Below are 18,447 nucleotides of genomic sequence, written 5' to 3' on the forward strand. Positions count from 1 at the left end.
CACCCTGAAAGTGTGTTGGACTGGTGTGGGTAAACACTCAACAGCATTACATCATACAGCTGCATTTCCTGAACGTAAGCAGGGGAATTCATTTTGGGTGGGGGAGGGATCAAGAGTGGCTTTGTGGGAACCATAATGCAACCATATGCCTGTCTCCGAGGGAGAAAGCCCCACTGAGCGCAATGGGGCTTATTTCCAGGTAAATATATGCTGACTTGCACCTCTTTCCTAAAAGTTCATCCTTCCTTAGTTGAAGAAATGCCTCCATTGTCTCTTAATAAGTAGTTCTGCTTTCTTTTTTCTCTTTTTCATTTTTTAAAAATAAAACTGTGGCCTTCCTTTATGAATGTGCATAATCTTTAGGACCTGAGAAATACATCTATGTATATTATTCTGTTGCTCCCAAGTTCCTAGGATTTGTTTTTCCTTACTGCCACAATCTTAGCCTGTGGTTAATACCAGCTGATTATATTTTGGTTACTGAAAACTTGTGCAAAGTTGGCAGTTTTGTGTTAACATGTAACACTTTTTGTTCAGCATTCGTGTGCCATACTGACCAGACACCACATGTAACAAAGTGTAGTTTCTTAATAAGACACTGAAAGTATGGCAATACTTTTAAGGGAAAAAAGGGTATGGATATTATTACACATCCCCACATCGTGTAAGAAAAAAGTGCATGACTGGATTTATGTAATAGTAACAAGACCAAAATAAAAACAAAACAAGGACAACCTGTATCAGAGCAGGTGCTCTAAAGCATGCCAGCACCTCTTCCTTATGCATTTCTAGCAGGTAGTTAAAAACGGAACTTGTGTTTTCTTCTCTTTTTAAAAAAAATGTGCATTGAAGCTAATATAAATGAATTGAGCTAGCCAGCAAACTATTCCCACCCACCCCTCCCCACATATCTAACAGCTGGATGTAAATGTAAAAAACAAAACCCAAACAAACAAACAAAAGGTTAAACCACCATCAATACAATTGTTTTACATCATGGGCCTCTCAAGGCTCAATATATACAAGAGTAACAGCCATGCGTAATTGACGGACCTCTCAAAGGTTTAAAATACACAAAAACAACTGAAGTTGTCCTTTTTCTCTTTTTATATCTTTGCAGTGCTTTGTTTTTCGGGGTTTCTGTTTGGTTTTATTTTTTTCTCTTTCTTCTTCTAAGATTGCAGGCAACAGTCATAGGTGGAAGAAACAAGTCTCTTTGGAGATGACCACATATTTTATAGCAAAAGTGAGTTTTAAAATGCAAGTTCATTCGTTATTTTTTTTTAAGCAGTGGAAATGTTATCCCAGGTTAAAGATACTATCCCAACCCACATAAAATAAAAAAGAACAAAACGAACACAAATTAGAAAAAAAAAACGGGGGGGGGGAAGCACCCGGTGTTTTTCTGTTTTGTTAAAAAAGAAAAAAGATATATATATTTATATATTTATATTTATATATATTTATAGAAGAGTCTGTAAATGGCAATTTGAAGAAGTATAAGGTCTTACTTCTGAGCTGGCATTGACCATGTCCATCTCTGAACTAATCTAGTGAGGTGAAGGGAATGTTTTTATGCAGGTTAGGGTTCTGACTGTGCCGATTTCGGCTACGGACTGAGGAAAACATCATGTTGCATCCAGGGATTTTACATCTGTGCATTTCACGTAAGTGTACAGTCTTGTAATGCACCCTGAGAGTCCCCTTGTTGCTGTACATTTTGTGGCAAATGTTACACATGATCCCCCCATTGTTCATGGAAACACTGTTGAACATGAGAGATCCCGGGACTTCAGCACTTAGGCCGACCCCTAAGGCTGCAGCCTCAGCTTTGTGTGATGATTCGCCACTGTCACTTGCCCCATCCACATCATCAAGGAGGATGCCTTCATCACTTCCTGCATCAGATTCTCTGGAAGAATGGATGCTGCTGCTTGACTGGATGCTGGAGGTGGTGCTCAGGTCTAATACCATGTATTCTTCTGACATGCCCCGTCCATATCCATTCAAATGGGAGTCCTCAGTACCTGCTGGGGAGGAGGTGTCTTCCCGTAGATCAAAACCCATATGAGGTGGAGCACCATAGATCTTCATCAAGAATTCATCACGGAGGTCCTTGCTAAGTGAGGGCTGAGAAGAATCCAGTCCCATGTCATCCAGTTCTTTGGTCAACAGTTTACGGTGCAGATTTATGTTAGCACTGTGTCTGGGAAAGAAAGAGGAAAGAGATAGGGAGGGAAAGAAATATACAATATTGATTACAATTATACTGCAAACTTTACAAATGAAATAAAAACAGTAACAAGCAATGTTCATGCAATAATACAACTGTTGCTCTTTTCTTAGAAATACAAGCATTACTTTACGGACACCATTGCTACAAACGCAAGGCAAGATGCTGCAAATCCACATTAATTCAATTTCTTTTCCTTTTTTTTTGTACGGTTATCGTACTATGTATCAGGCTAGTTGGCAGTATGACTGATTATTATTTTTCTTTTCAAAAAGATAGCATCATTTGAACTAATGGGGAGGACATTCAATGGAATTTTTTTTATCAAATCACAGCACTGGATCCACTGGTTCCTACTGATACATGTAATCATAGGGACCAACTGGGAAACAAGGGTAATCAGAAAAGAATCTTAAACTGATTTATCCTCTTACTGAGAACAGAGGGAAAAAACTAGTATTTTTGAGCAGGTCCAGTTAAAGCTGAATGAAACAATAACAAATTTGTAAGGAAACAGAAGAGGCCATTTTACAAGGCAGTAATCCATGTGCTTAAACATGTGGCTTTCTTAGTTACTAAAGAACTATCCACACTGAGTCATGAGGGGTGATTTGTTTCACTTTATTCTAAAAAGATGTTGAAAACATGATTCTATATTATTTACAAATGATCAAAGTCCTAGGACAGGAATGTGGAATTATTATAATTTTGTTATATTATTGTTTCCGTTCTCACTCACTAGTCTTCAATTCTTAATATATTTTCTTAAAAAGACAGTCAAAAATGAGCCAAAATATCCTATTAAAACTTGAAACTTTGATTTGTACAACTTCTCTTCTTAACATTATACATTCCATAGATGATCTGTCATGGTCTACAATCCAAATTCTAGCAGTCAGCCTGCACTTGACATCACGTGCCAAGTCACACAATACAATTTGTACAATGCTGGTAAACTCATGCCTTTTTCTAAACCCAGCTCCAATCCAGCAGAAAGCTTTGGGAGAGGGTGTAAGGCATTTAATATTTACAAACCAGAGCTTCCAGAGTGTGAGGACACCCAGTAAACAGCACCAACATGCACAACCCCATCATCAATAACTGTGGATTACAAAGTAGATTCCTAAACTTTGATGGGGCAGCAAGATAAATCCTCAGACTTTGCCCTGCCATACAGAACTAAAGCAGAGGGCACATATAAATCAGCTGCACATTTACAAAGAGCAGATGTACAGCTGACTCACAGAAAAGATTTTAATACAGTACTTTTTTTAAAAAAAAAATCTGATTTCCAATTCAGCTATAGCTATGCACAAGAATGCTTTCCAGCCTAAGACAGTGGTTGGCAATGTGCATTCCCAATCACATTACAATGTAGATGGAAACGCATGCCCTCATTCTTTTCTTCTAGTTCAAATTCAGGTCACGCTGGATGCCTGATGATCAGATGTGCATCGGTAAGTTGATGCACATTTGGATTTAATTGGGCTGGGTGGCTACTGATTTACAAAGCCAACTGCTTCTGCACATGGGTGTCCCTTGCAGGATTGGGGTGACTAAGTATGGGCAACCAAAGATGAGAGAATTAGATTTCATGTCATTTGCACATTGGCTTTAATATATCTACTAATTGTGTATCTCTCAACTAGCCATCCCAAAATGTACCCACCTGTACCAGAAAAACAAACAGAAAGTCAATTTTTTCATAGATAGATTCATGATATATTGTCATGATTAATTTAATTCATTAAATATAGCAGAGTAGGCTAACAATCTACTCTCCTTAGAAAGAAGACAGTTAAAAGATGGATTGATAATGAAGGATGGGTAATTTGGGATCCCAAATAGAGAAAAGCTACTGAGAGATACATCCATGGAATAGGGTGGAAGATGGTGGAGAGGAGGAGGAAGGTAACTTTATTCTCAAGAGTGAAAGTATAATTTCACACCAAGTATTGTAGCACTGATTTAATTAGAGAAGGGAGTTATACTATCCCCAACACTGCACTTATGAAGGCTGAGCTTACCTTGTGATAAGATCAGCTTTCTAATCTTTTGCTAAATCGAGATCACAAAAGGAGGAGGAAGGCAGAGACAGAGAGAGAAAGGGAGGGAGATAAAAAAAACAGGAGATAGAAAGAAAGAGACAGAGAGAAAAAGAAAGAGAACAAATTCACATTCCAATCCAGTCACATCTGGCTTTTTTAAAAAAAATGAAAAGAGAATCTTTAAACAATAAAATACAGGCTAAAAATGCTTTGGCCATGAGATCATTTTCTGTCACCCATCATCTCACTTACACTGTTATCCTGATGGTTGCCGGACCAACCGCACAATCTAAAGCCATAAATCAAATCAGAGAAAAGCAAATATGCATTACCCACAGATTTGTTCTGAACAGATTCATGTAGGGTTCACATACATAAATGATCAAGAGAAGGACAGCTTCACAGTCTCTTCAGCAAAGCGATTTCTTGCCCGTTTGCCACATGACAAATAACTCAAAGGGAACAACTCTAAGTAAACTTAGGAAGCATTTTGCTGTGAACATCTGAACGTAGACTGTACTGCCAGTTATAGCGTGGGTTCAACAGCACAACCAAGTTTTCCATCTATGAAATGTGTTTGCTCCTCTGATAGCATCATGCAAGCAGAGGCGCAGTGCTTCCTCCATGTACAAGCCACCTGAAAGTAATTTCTTGCCATAGCAACATGCTCTTTTCCAGGACAAGATCAATTCGTTGCACATTGACAGCTACTGCACACAAACATCTTGTCAGTTGTTATGTTTGTAGCCTGCATCCTCTCTCAGAGAAGCTCAGGACAATATTTTAGCGTCTTAAGTACATTGAATAAGTCACAAACAAACCAAAAACACACACACATGCAGCTTAAAAGTTATATTCAGGTCCTCTAAATTGTACTCCAGCAACCCCATTTATACCAGGTTTAGACTGAGATCAGGGGGGTTGTCAAAGGTCTCTAGAGCTAAGTGGTGAACAGAAGTTAGATCTCCCACAACCACACTTGTAACTCTGCTCACTGCAGTACATGAGCTGTGTTGTGAACCATCTGAAATGGCAAACATGTAGTGCAAACTGAGCCTAGATTATGCTTTTTTCCTGCTAACATACAGCACCAGATGCCTTCTGTGTAAATGCAGCTAGGAAGTAGCATGCCTGTCATTTAGTTTCCTTCATTTGCTGCAGGCAAAAACCAACAATTGGATCTATATGGGAATAACACCAAGAATTACTGAAGACAAGACACAAATATGTATTAACATTGCATCATTGGGGACGCAAACACATAGAGAGTCACAAACTCTCCCCTCCAAGTAGAAGTTGCTTTCCTTGATGATGGCGAGTTCAAAGTTGCAGCTGGCTTCAGCTATCAATAGAAAGTGATGCCATGGCCATTTACTTATCATTTATAGCACTGGCTATCAGTAATCTAATTAAACTATGTACCAGTCCTTAATATCTGTCAGGCAAACAATGTGCAGAAATGTGGGGGCAAGTTCTGGCACTCTTTCTGGCAAGGTCCTTTTTCCGCTGTCAGTAGTACCATTGGCTTCTCCTAATATAATTACACTGACTTTTATTCAATTAAGTGTCATTCCTAGCTTTAAAAAAACTTGCTTTATCAACTGATTCAGGTGTAATGCAATAATAAGATGAACTCATTGCAGTGCATTAGCTCTGCTGTTCATAACTTCTGGATATGAGTTCATTCATAGCAGTCGATTTCCATTATGCAACCACAGTTCACAAGGATTGATTTCGTTCCATTCATTTCTTCATGTATATTTCTCATATTGAAAAATCATCCTCAAGTTCATATGTAAATCTAAACTGATATATTGTGAGGAAAACACTTTGTGTTTATTTGGATAGTTTTTTTTTTATTTTTACACGTTCAGTTTAATAGCAAAGCTGTGGAGTTTAAAGGTGTCGTAAGATTTTGTGAAACTGGCAGAGTACTGAACACTGAGCTGTATTCAGATTCAGAGTAGACTCATTAAATGCATGGGCCTTAATATTATTGTGACCAACTTGAGTGCCGCTGATTGCAGTCAGCCTGATTTTAAGCCTGACTACACAAGGGGCCCTAAGTTATATGATACAATTTACCAGATAAGTGTCCCATGTGTTGAAATGGACTTCACATGTGGGCAACTCATTCACTTCTAGGCCAACAATCCTGAGACCCTTGAATCCAGAATATTCCTGAAAGCTCCCCTTGTTTTCTATGGCTTTTCTCCAGTGTTTGTCCACTGAAGTTCTGGTAAATTGGAATATGTTAGGAACTTCTCCCAACCCCCAAATCTGAACACAGGGACTGCATTTTAACTGCATTGAACAAATGCCTTGATCTATTGGATCCTGTAAAATAATGAATCATATTTTGCTGGCCTCCTCTATGTAGGAGCCCAGCACAATTAACCACTGTAACCTGTCTCCCCCAATTACTGATTTACTTAATAAATAAATGTTTTATCTTCTATTTAGTCCTAAGAGTAATCATTCTTATGCTTATTTCTAAGCTTCTATGAAACTTTTCTGAGGCACTTGGTTGTTCTTAGAGCTTTTAGCTTAATTCCTTACTTCAAGTATTTCACTAAAGAGAGGCTTGCAAAGATATCTTTAGGCAAAAACTACCAACTGAAAAATACCATTAGTCTTGTGAAAGGTTTTGGGGTTTCCCTCAAACTTTTTTTTTTCCCATGAAAAAGAATCCGTAAATTCGATTTGAATTTTACTGTAGTTTAAAATCTGGTGGCAATTCTAAATCTTTCCTTTCTCTTCTGGTACAGTTTTTGACTATGAGTTTGTTCCAGTTTTTATGATCCATGCCCAGCCCTTGTTTTTCCATAAGAAGTGCACAACTGTAGGGCCAGCATGGCAATACAGCCCTTAAGGAAAGGAATGGCTGCAGCCTCCAGAGTTCCAAAAACTGTTACTAAATAATCTTGAATTTAGAAAGGGGAAATTATTAAATACATAAAAGAGAGCGCTGGTTTCTGGAAATTTGGTTTCTATCCTAGCCACATTCATTACTTTTTAAAGTGCAGCACATACTCATAGGCAAACTGTGGCCATAACTAAGAAAAACAATTGTGCATTATAACAAGACGTTTACTTAAGTGTGCCTCCTAAACTAACATTACTAACACCAAACTAAGTTCACTCCTATCATCCCTTGTCTTAACTACTGTTGCTATAATATATGGAAAAAAGGCAGGACTATTATATGTGGGCTGAGTTGGATGTTCTGAACCTCTTTGTTTCTTTCTAGTGGTTGACCAGAACACCCCAGGTTGCCCTGCCTAAATTGCATCAAATATGTTGGATTATCATCTAATGCAAGTTAAGGAAGCATGGCCCTTCAGATATTGCAGAATTATACATCCCAGAACTCCTCACTTAGCTATGCTGGTTAGGGGTGCTAGCAGATATAACTCAGAAATATGAAGGTTTCCCACTCATGATATAATGCTTTCTAACAAAAATCTTTTCTTGTTTACTAGGAACTAAGATAATGTTGTTTGCTACATTCAATAGTATTATTTTCTATATCAGTCTGTGTAAGGTTACAGCCTTAGTTGATTAATTGATGATTAGGAGTTAAAATGCATTAATAGTAACAGGCTCTAATCCAGAGAATGTGCACATCCAGTGAAGCTGCGCCACTGTGTAACAAGTAAGGCAACTAGCTTACATTTTAAAAATTACCCTAGAGAGACTGAAAAAGAAGATGAAAATTTGAGCAACACTTCACATGTAAGCTCAAATTCCCACATTGCTTTTCATAACGTGGGTAGAACCTGGGCAAAGTCTCACCAGCATTGGTTTACTGCTGACCCTCAGGCCCTCTGGACTGGATCCGTTTTTTCCTTGACGTTGCTGGTTCATATGCATAAATCAGTGACAAGACAGAGCAAGGAGAAGTAGGTTCTCCTTCTAGGTTCATTTGCCTAGGGGAAGTAGATGAATGGAAAGTAGAAACAATGACAGAAAGCACGAAAGGGGTCATAGGCAGGACAGCTTACTCATGGGCTTTTTATATTTTGGAACTGACATTGTAGCAGGATTAATAAATTTAAAGGGTAGGGGTTTGCAATTGTAGATTAACAGGTCCTTAGAATGAAATTTCTTGGAGAAAGCAAAATGAGGACCAAACAAGTAAAGGTTTAGATCTTCCTACTTCACTAATGTATAAGGCAAAGTATTAGTGTGGTGAGAAATATTATGGCAATGTTGATAAAAGGATTGTTTGGAATGAAGACTTCATTTTTACAAATTATAGCAGACTATATTAAAATTACAGTGCAACTACACTAAAAAGTTCTTAACTATTTTCACTTTGGGTTAAGGCACCATCAATGTTTCTTCAGTTCATTGTTTTAAAATAGGGTGTTGTACTAGGGCCAGGAAGACTGAGATTCAAATTTAACCTTAGCCATGGAAGCTCACTGGGTGACTGTGGGCCATCTGTTATCCCCCTGTACCCTCAGGGCTGTTGCTGTAGGGGGGAAGACTGAAAAAGAGAGCGCCTTGTAGACTACCCTGAGTTCCTCAAGGAAAGGCAGAATCTAAATCTAAGACATAAATAAATACATAATACAACTGCTTAAAAATATCAACCTAAACATACCATGAAGTTTAGGTACTTTTTACCTTTTAAAGAACATTTATTTCTGGACTCTGCATTTTTCAAAGCTTCCTCCATAATGGTTATTGATTCTGATACGTAATCACATATTTATTGAGTGAATTTGACCAAAAATGATTTAGCTTATTTTTCTATTCTGTGCGGATTTTTTTTTCAAATTTAGCAATAGCTTTTGAGTGCAATAAAGCAGCAGCTTAAAATATAATAGATATTCCATCTGTATGGTTATGGGCTAAATTCAGGGTGTCTTAAACCTTCAGACTTCAAGCCAACAAATCCAATCCCTGGAGGTGGGTTGGCCACATCTGACTTATAATATCCTCCTTACTTCATATATCACACACTTTGTATGTCTTGTGTTGCAGCCCCACTGCATTAATAGTGACAGGCTCTAGTCCAGAGAATGTGCACATCCAATGAAGCTGTGCCACTGTGTAACAAGTAAGGCATAAAGTATAAAGTTAATTGGTTTTATGCACCACCCAGAGTTTGATTAGGGTAATTTACAACTGAAATAGATACAAAACCAAATCAGTGAATATTTTAAAGTATTTTCGTTGTATAAAAACAGGGGAAAGCAACTTTTTTTGCAACTGGGGGAACTGTACTTTCAGTTTTATTTATTTAGCTTTATAGCCAAGGGCTGTCACAATTTTTTATTTTAGTTTTAAAATATGCCACTCTTCAAAAGAAGGCATCCCCACTTGTTTTGGGGGTGCCCTTCCAATAGTTCCCCAGTTCATTTTTGGGGTTGTTTGGTTTTTTAAAACCAGAATAGGTGTGATATGCTTATAGGGGAGTTAACCAAACTGTTTTCATTTTTTTTTTTTACAGAAAACATGGGGGCCCTGTGTGGGGGAAATATCTCATTGTTTCTATTAGATGGTTTGTGCAAATTTTGGCAGAATTATCTTGGGGCTCCAGAGGCAACACACAGCATGCAGATCAGAAGTGTCCCACCTTCGTTCTAAAAAATCAAGAAATCCTGTAATATCTGGGTCAAAAAAGATTTAAGGAAGAACATGACAGATTCCGCATATGGGAATAAATCTCAGTCTGACAAAATATAAAATATGTGACAAAACAAACAGCTCCAAAGGCTCATCAAAGAAGGCAATGACAATTAAAGTAGTTAATACAGTAGTTAATATTTGTTAAGATACTGTACTGAGCATAACCTATTCATTTCTTCTAACTTCCTAGTAAGTATGTTATGCAAATGTCCAAAATAGCTGACTCAAAATAGCTGACATATGGATTATGACACTCCTGATTAATTCATCAATATTCCAAAATGTATTTGGAGACATGAATTCAGAACCCTGAATCTGGCAGTTTTGGCTTTGCTTAATTTCTAATTTTCACAACCTTAAGCTCATTCGTTTGCTAATTTTTTAAGGCAGTGCTACCTTTTCTATGCATCATGTGATTGTGCAGAATATACACATTGTTGCCAATAATTTTCTCAAATACAAGTGGCTTGAATCTTTCTATTTATTACTTTGCAGATGTATAACCAATGTTCTGAAAACACTAAAGCACCAGTATGTGAGAAAGGTGCTGGTGAAATTAATAAAAGCACAACTCAATACAGTTCCTTCAAATCAGAAGCAGAAGTGTAAGCTGTTTCAGTTATTCACCTTTTGCCTCTTCCTTAGCCAGCCCAGTGCCTTCAAATTGCTCTGGAAAATAAAGAGGGAGGCACTCAGTGGAAGGCCTTGAATTTTTTGCCTACCTGGGGAGGTCCTGGGGGCAGGGGGAGGAATGCATTCCTAGACGCTTTTGCACGTTAATGGAAATCAACCTGGAAGATACTTTTCTTAAAGCTTATGGTGTTCTCTGAAAGTGGCATCTGTAGCCAAACATAGATCATATTCATTTCATTCTGGAAAACTGCACAGCTAGACCCACTGACATGAAGAGAGAATTCTCAAATCACTCACTCTTCTTGTTACTGGAAGCTTTCTTGATTCAGGCAAGACAAACATAGGCTTCAGAGAAGAAAGAAGAAAAGAGCAGGGCAAATCATATTGTAGCAAATACAACACAAGCCAAAAAGTGGGGATACTATTTCTATATATAACACTTTTCTGATTCTTGTGGGGAGGAATTCAAATTTTCTGCTTCTTCACCTCATGCTGCAAATATGGGTCCTCCAAAGCTGAAGGCTGTCTAAAGTGAGATTCACTTGCTTTTATATATGCCACATTCATCATGAAATGTTCCTTTCCCTTTTTGGCAAAAGAAGGGTGGCTAAGAGACATTTATGCTAAATCCACATAAATTGGACTAGTTTGGTCTTTGCTTTGTTTATGCTTGCATGTTTACTTTGGCCTAAAATTCAAAACAGCTTAGCTAGAGGTAATATTCATGATGCAGTTCAATACCCAATACTTTAAAGGTTAATAGATGATGAATTACTGCAGAAGAGCAACAATATACATACAGGTTCTAACAATGTTTTAAAGTAATTCTATAAAATGTTAATAAAAGAAGTTTTTAATTTTAAAAAAAATGTGGGAAGGCTTCATGCTTTATGTTTACTTGATCGCTTTTTACTTTTTCTGGCCACAACAGTATAATATAAGACCAGGTATACTGTGTACTGAACAACATGGCACAATACTGCAATTCTTCCTCGTATTCTACATTTAGAAATATATAGGGCCCTATTTTCCCTATATTGTTCAAAATCATAATGAGCAGATAATAGCAGTTGGGCTAATTATGGATAGAGACTGAAACCTAGAAATAACTCGGTTCCCATGAATTCTCTCTTTAGTCCAGCCTTTTCAACACTGAGAAAAAATACTATCCAAATGAATCTCACAGAAAAATATGTACATCCTCTTCTTTTCTGCAGGGTTCAATATCAGATGTTTCCGTAACTGATGATGCTTAATAGGAGTTATTTTCATTGCTCCTATTTCAGAGCAGTAGTTGCTGGCAGAATATTGCGCCCCTCAGTGAAATACAATTCAACCCCAGCACCACGAGCAACATTTGTTACTAAAGCTTTTACAAATTGCATAGAATCTGAGAAAATATTAACCTTTTATAGGAAGAAAATCCAAAAGGTAAAAAACAGTTCAGCACCTATTAAAAAAAAAGAAGTAAAGAAGTGCTTATTAAATGCAGGAAATGAAGAACAAGCAAATTCTTGCAAATTCAAGATGTGGAACTTAGTCATTACAATCCCTTTCAATATGAAACCAATCATTCACACTGGTCACGAAGGCAGCTCCCTCTCCACTCAAATTATTCACTTGAAGATAAGCTCTCACCAAACTCTTTAGGGGTTTAACTAATTTACTGCACAGATATGGCACGTCTGTTGTAATAACAGGTAGGATGTGTTGGGGTCGGCCATTCATCAGAATTAGGCTTCTTTTCTCACTCTGCAGTGAACGATGCTGCCTCCAGCGCGTCCCGCTCTCAGGACTCCCCATCCCTTTACGGCCCGTAATGTGGCAGGCAAACAAAATTGACAGTCTCTTCTTGTCAACAAGGAGCAATTCTCCTGAGGAGCCACTTAGCTGTGCAGAGGAAGCAATGTATTAATGTGCCTGTCCCGGGAATGTTAATCATCTTCTAGCTCCCTCTGACTTTGACACGAGCAAAATCACCAAATTTGTTTACTAAATGAATCGTAATATGCTAATAAGAGAGCATGACATATATGGCAAAGCCAAACAGATGGTTTGTTTACTCCACTTTGCAACTTTATAAATGTTGTAAGTCGGGAAACGTTAGGGAGAATTATTGGGTAGCTGGCAGGGGTGGCTGAGCCTTTTGCATACAAAATGCAGTGCCAGAGCAAAAGGGAAGCCATTTTTATTGCTCAGAGTGCTCACAAGCGTTAATATCAATATGACATCTGTGCAGGCTGGGCACACTCCCCTGGAGCAAGCGATTCTTCTGAGTTTACCAGGACATTGTCTCTGGGCTGGGCCTTTTTGCCTCTGCAGCTTCTTTTAAAACTAAAATGGGAGAGTTCTCCACTCTAGCAAGGCTTGGTAATTCAGTACATACCTGTTGAGGTGTTAAATGAAATGACTCTTATGGTGTGAACAGAATTACATTTTCCGACAGCTGCATATGCTCAAAAGCATTGAGGTCAAGACATAATCTTAATAGATTACTATTGTTATTAGTTAAGTTCAAAAGACATTACAAACAAAAAGCATTACCACTGGACCAGTTGCCAGAGTTACTCCAAAATGTTGAACTGTAGCACTTCAAGCTCACACTTTACAAGCAGGCTTGATGCAAACCATCTTATTATAGAGGAAGAAAGTGGTGGTGGTGGGGAGACTGAAAGTTTCTAACATCCCAAATTAGTCAGTATCACGTAAAGGAAAAAAATGACCAAGCATTGCCAAAATAAGCTAAGGAACTGTATGGAATAAGCACTGTGTTTAGATCATATCTTTATGCACAGTTGGCAGCAGACTAACTTAATTATAATTAGCAGTCCTAGTTAATTGTTTGAGATTATCAATTCTTCCCTCGTCTCCAGAATGTTTGCAAGCTATCTGCACAAAAGCGATTCATACATACCTGAGGAGCGTGGCTTCAGTGGCTTTTATGGATCTTCTGTATGCCATCCATGAAAGGCCAAATTCTTTTTTAATGAATACCAATTCCTGAGATTTATTGCATGGAAGATCATTTGAACTGAGAGTGATTTTTTTAAGCAAAACACTTGATCCAAAATTCATGCCAATTTATTCTCCTAAGAATATTCTCACAATATTTAGGAATTTTTGAACTCAAGCTCCATTAGGTGGAAGGCTAGGTGGGACACAAATTTTAGAAAGAAACAGGAAATAAATTCCCTGAAATCTCCATCCATGGTATTTGACTTCACAGATCTATTGCACTAATGCCATACTATACTATAGCCATTATGCTACCCATATACATTTGTATTTTAGCTACCTCGTCTCCTATGCCATGAAACTGTTATTTGCTGGTTTCAAATACTGGCCTGTGCTACCCAGAAATGGCAGCTATGCTGTGTACACACATCATCACACCACAGAGGAGTTACCAACCTGGCTTAAGGAACTGCACAGTATGATGATAAAGAAATGACACACATTTCACATTAACCAGCTGAAGTGATTTCACAAATTGTGCAGATGCATCCTCAGCCAATTCTTCTAAAGGGATTATAACAATGTCTTCCATTTCTGGAATGCACTGCGAGTTGAAAAGCTTATTCGCACATGCACCTTGATTTGGTTCAGCTGCTTAGTGCTGCACAGCCAGAGGCTGAAACCGACTGCTGAAAAGCACTGAGAGTGTATGAAAAACTGAACTGCATTCATTCTGATGGTTCAGTTCATGAATCAAAGTTATCATTAGATTCTTCAGTTAGGGAGTGATGAACTTTGAGAAGGTTTTGATCTATCTTGAATTAAGGTTATTATATTGGGAATAATTTAACAATGTAACATTCCTAGTTAGAAAGGAATTTGAATGAATTATGTAGACTAAATTTGAAATTACAGGAATGACATTAAAGTCAAAAGTACTTGACTTGAAATAATATTTTAACTATGAACTGTGGTGTTGCCACGAAGAATCAAAATCTGGCAACTAATTTCGAAAGTTAAAAATCACAGTTTATTTAGGGGCTAAACTATTTTTGCAAGAATTTAAATTTGAATATTGTGATAATATTTCTAAAGCACTGCTGGTTGCATACTGTTTTGATTTCTCATCTACAATGTGCCCTCACACATTTTTAAACATATTTTTAGTAATTGCCTATCTAAGCTTTAGTAGTTGATTACCAGCATAGATGTATCTATGCCAGTTCTAGCCTCCAACGCTGGGATCTAATGGAATTGCTCCATACGTTCTTTTGTTATTGGATATTAAATTAGGAGAGGTTTTGTTTTTAAAAAAACCCTATTCATAAGAGGCCAAGCAAAGAGGAAATACAAATTGAGTTTTCCTTCCAAGGACTATTCTGGAGCAAGAAGTGTAAGCAACTGTCCCAGACTGATGCTAATATCATATCTACTCATTCCTGACCAACAAAGGAAATTTCAATAAAGTAGTTTCACTGGTTTAACAGCAGTGAGCTCCTGGGATTGTCAAAGTGCAAAGGCTTTTCCAAGGAGAAAAGGAATCAGCAGCTGAAATATAATTAACCTTCCATTCTCAATGCAAAACTGCCACACACACAGGAGCTCTGCAGTCTGTTAGTGAAGTTATAATGGCCAACAGGCAGAAGGAAAATTGGTCAAAAGTTGGCAGCTGCTGTCATATTTTTAGAATTATGATTAATGACACTAATAATGCAGATGATTACTGATATGTGTATCTCCTGCAGTTTATCATATTGCACTGGCTGCCTACGTCCACAATAAACACGATGCTATCATTTACCTCTTTATTGAAGGCAATCCTTTCTCTTGTGAAGGAGCGCACTCTAATTACTTTGTAATGTTTTATGTCTCAAGCTTTTTACAGCTCTGGACCCCAACAACTGCTTCATATCTACTATTGATTAATTACAGAATGTTTAATCAAAATTTAGAACCTGATGTTGTCATTTATAAGCTTCAAGACTGCCAAGGTACTTAAGGTCTCATTCGAAGTAAAAAAAAGAGGGCTGGGTTCAAAACAAATCTCCCAAACATGCAAGATATCAAACACGTTTACCTCTGGTATTTTGAGATTATTAGTCTTTTCTTGGTTTCCTTCTATTTTAATTACTTATTGAACCCAATAGGCATTTCTTCATAACATCAGTATGCTTTAGAAGAGACAAAATAAATGGAGTCTTAATATTTTTTAATACCTAAACAGCTTATATTTCAGTTCCTATGTTTTACTTTTAAAATGGTTTCTGACTTTTGGGGGGCATGGGCATGTAGACTCACAGTGTCCACTGCAGCTTCCTTTAAGGAGAAAGTCTTTATAAATGACAACACAGTTTTGAAGTGGTTAAACAAGTAGAAAAAAAATTCAGAGACAAATACATAAGATTTTTTTTTAATGTGGATTTTTATGGCACTGTCATACAACCATTCACCGTTGAAGTTAAGTGTTTTTTTAATACCATTACCGAACTGCTGAAATGGATGCTAATATAGCTTGGAGTGCTAATGTCAAGTCCTGGTAATAAAAAAGACAGACTGCTGAATGAAATAATTTCAAGTAAAAAAAAAAAAGAAGAAGAAGGAGAAGAACAAAAGTGCTCTCGCTTTCCACTTTTATTGAATTGGGACTGACTGAGCCAATTGCTTTAGAAGTCTGTAAAACACAATTACTAGTGAGCCGAGTGACCCAGCTGTGCCCCCTTTGTGACTGTGTAGACTAAAAAGCCTGTAGAATAAGTGCTGTTTCTATATATGGTGATCAAACTTCAGAGGTTCCTCCAGCAGAGATGCTGACTTCCAGATTCATTGAATGGGCACCCTTTCTTAAGAAAGCTTGAAACTGACTGCAGGCATGGCGGCTAGGGTATCTCACTCACTTCTAAAATGCCTGTGCTCAAGAATGCAACTAATCATATGAGTTTTATCACTCTCAATCTTTAAAAAGAAAATTAAAGGACTGTCAGCGTAAACCTGACAGCCTCCAACGTGCTTTCTGAGGGCTGGATGCAAAAACAGTACCTGAGATATACACCCATAAAACTTAACTGTCTTCTTCTTATATTTTGATCTCAAGTTTAATTATGGGACAAAGTAATTTAGATAAATAAATAAGAAAGAAATAACTGGGACTTTAAAAAAGTAAAGGAACTTCATAATCTACAAGTCAACAGTTTTGCACTATATCATGAATTTCACAATTTTTGTATTAAATTTGATATGTAAATTGGAATTTAGAAACACTATGAAAATGAATGGCTACCATTGCAAAATGTTGCTCAAGTGAATCCCAGCCTGACCTTCTTTGAATTGTACAGAAAAAGAAATACTTCTTTGCAATTAAGCCTATGGATTATGTATTTATAACATACTACTTTGGGCAAATCAAACATTTTTGTGGGCAAAATCTTTCTTGTCCACATAAGTGTTCAAATCTTTTAGGAGAAAATGTACATTAGAAAGTTAAATTATCCTGCATTCAAGCAAAGATCTTTGTAATAATGCTGATCTAAGAATATCTATCTGGAAATTTCTGATCCTAGAAAAGAAAGAATGAGCTTCTTTCAAATCTCACTAAAAGGCCTTGCCTCCCAAAGCTCAAGCTTGAGACTGATATCTTTACTAACCACTGATATTACTCCAGATTTAGTTGATATTACAGTACTGTCTAATAATTGCACATTTATAGGCAATAGGACACTTCAGTAAACTGTAAACTGCCCTGTAAATATTGAGTTTTTATAGTGGGTCTTAACAGCTAATATTTGGGGGGAGAGAAATGCAAAAATAAAAGATGTAACAGTGATGCAGCATTGACCTCAGCATCAATAGGAAGACTCTTCTTCAGGCTACTCTTGGGGGAGCCACATTATGGTTCTATGAAAATCAAATAAGTAATTCTGATCTAAAAGAATGAGTGTGAAACAAAGGACCCTGATTAAAATGTCCTTCATGCATGGCTTTATTTAAGAAGTGCTTTTAATCAATCTCTTATCTCTGCTGACCATCCTAATCCTTATGGTATAATGTAAGTTTAGTTCCAGTTTCACCCGACCCAGGGCCAAAAACCACCTTTTAAATAAAAATTCTACTATGTCTTCTGCATCAGTATGTATGGTCTTCATTAAGTTTCAAGAAAAGTACCTCCAACTCTCTGAGAAAAGCAATTAACTTCATGATTTAGTTTAACTTTCCTGCAATATCCATTTATTTGACAGGATTGCATTGTTTTAAAAATGCCTGGTTATAGTCAAATCACTTTTAGTTGTGAACTTAGACACTGTCCTAACACTGCAAACAAATACTGAACAATCTGCTTTTCTATCAACTTCATTATTTCCCTGCATATCCTTGTGAAGAATAATTTATTTTATCCAACTTAAAAAACTTAGTCCCACCTCACCCCTAGCACTGCTAACATTAGCAATGGTATTCTATATTTTATATGATACTTTTCAACAGTGTCTACAAATTGTTTGCAAATGGACTGCTACATTGTAAGAGAGATTTCACTGAGACCAAGTGGGGGGAAAATCTGTGTGATTATACTGAACTATATATGCCTTTATCCAGTTAGAAGAGGCATTCACTTGGGACAATGGATGAAGAACTCTGCAGTTCATTTATCTCTGATCAGTCATTGAGGAACTCAGATAATACTATCCCATTTTGCCAAGAATTTTAAGAAAGTGGAATTCCCTAGCCACTTTCAGACCAAACTGTTTGCAGAGGAAGAGGAATGCAGCAGGGGAAAAAATGCAAAGCCAGCCATTATTTATTTCTGATTTTTTTTTTCTTATGAAGTTAGAAAATTAACTAATCATAGAAAGAAGACATTACGAACAGAAAACACTGCCTGATTGCACGGTTGATTTGGCAACGCAAGAAACAAATCCCTCGCCTTGCAGAGCAGTCCCAACTCGC

The 18,447-nt window shown here is 37.2% G+C and overlaps 1 protein-coding gene across 3 annotated transcripts in view; it reads right to left on the bottom strand.

Moving 5' to 3' along the window:
• Positions 1-907: 907 nt before the first annotated feature.
• The window catches only part of BNC2 (basonuclin zinc finger protein 2), a 405,072-nt gene continuing 387,532 nt past the window's right edge, over positions 908-18,447 (bottom strand). For all 3 annotated transcript variants that reach the window (XM_088129976.1, XM_088129975.1, XM_088129974.1), the window contains one exon: positions 908-2,206. In XM_088129976.1, the coding sequence (XP_087986102.1) occupies positions 1,546-2,206 (661 nt within the window). In that variant the 3' untranslated portion in view covers positions 908-1,545. The remainder of the gene's footprint in view (positions 2,207-18,447) is intronic.

The sequence above is a fragment of the Python bivittatus genome, unplaced genomic scaffold (genome assembly GCF_059951505.1).
Source record: "Python bivittatus isolate LINGU-HERP-01145 unplaced genomic scaffold, Pbiv_v1 ctg000850_np1212, whole genome shotgun sequence".
Lineage (NCBI taxonomy): Eukaryota > Metazoa > Chordata > Lepidosauria > Squamata > Pythonidae > Python > Python bivittatus.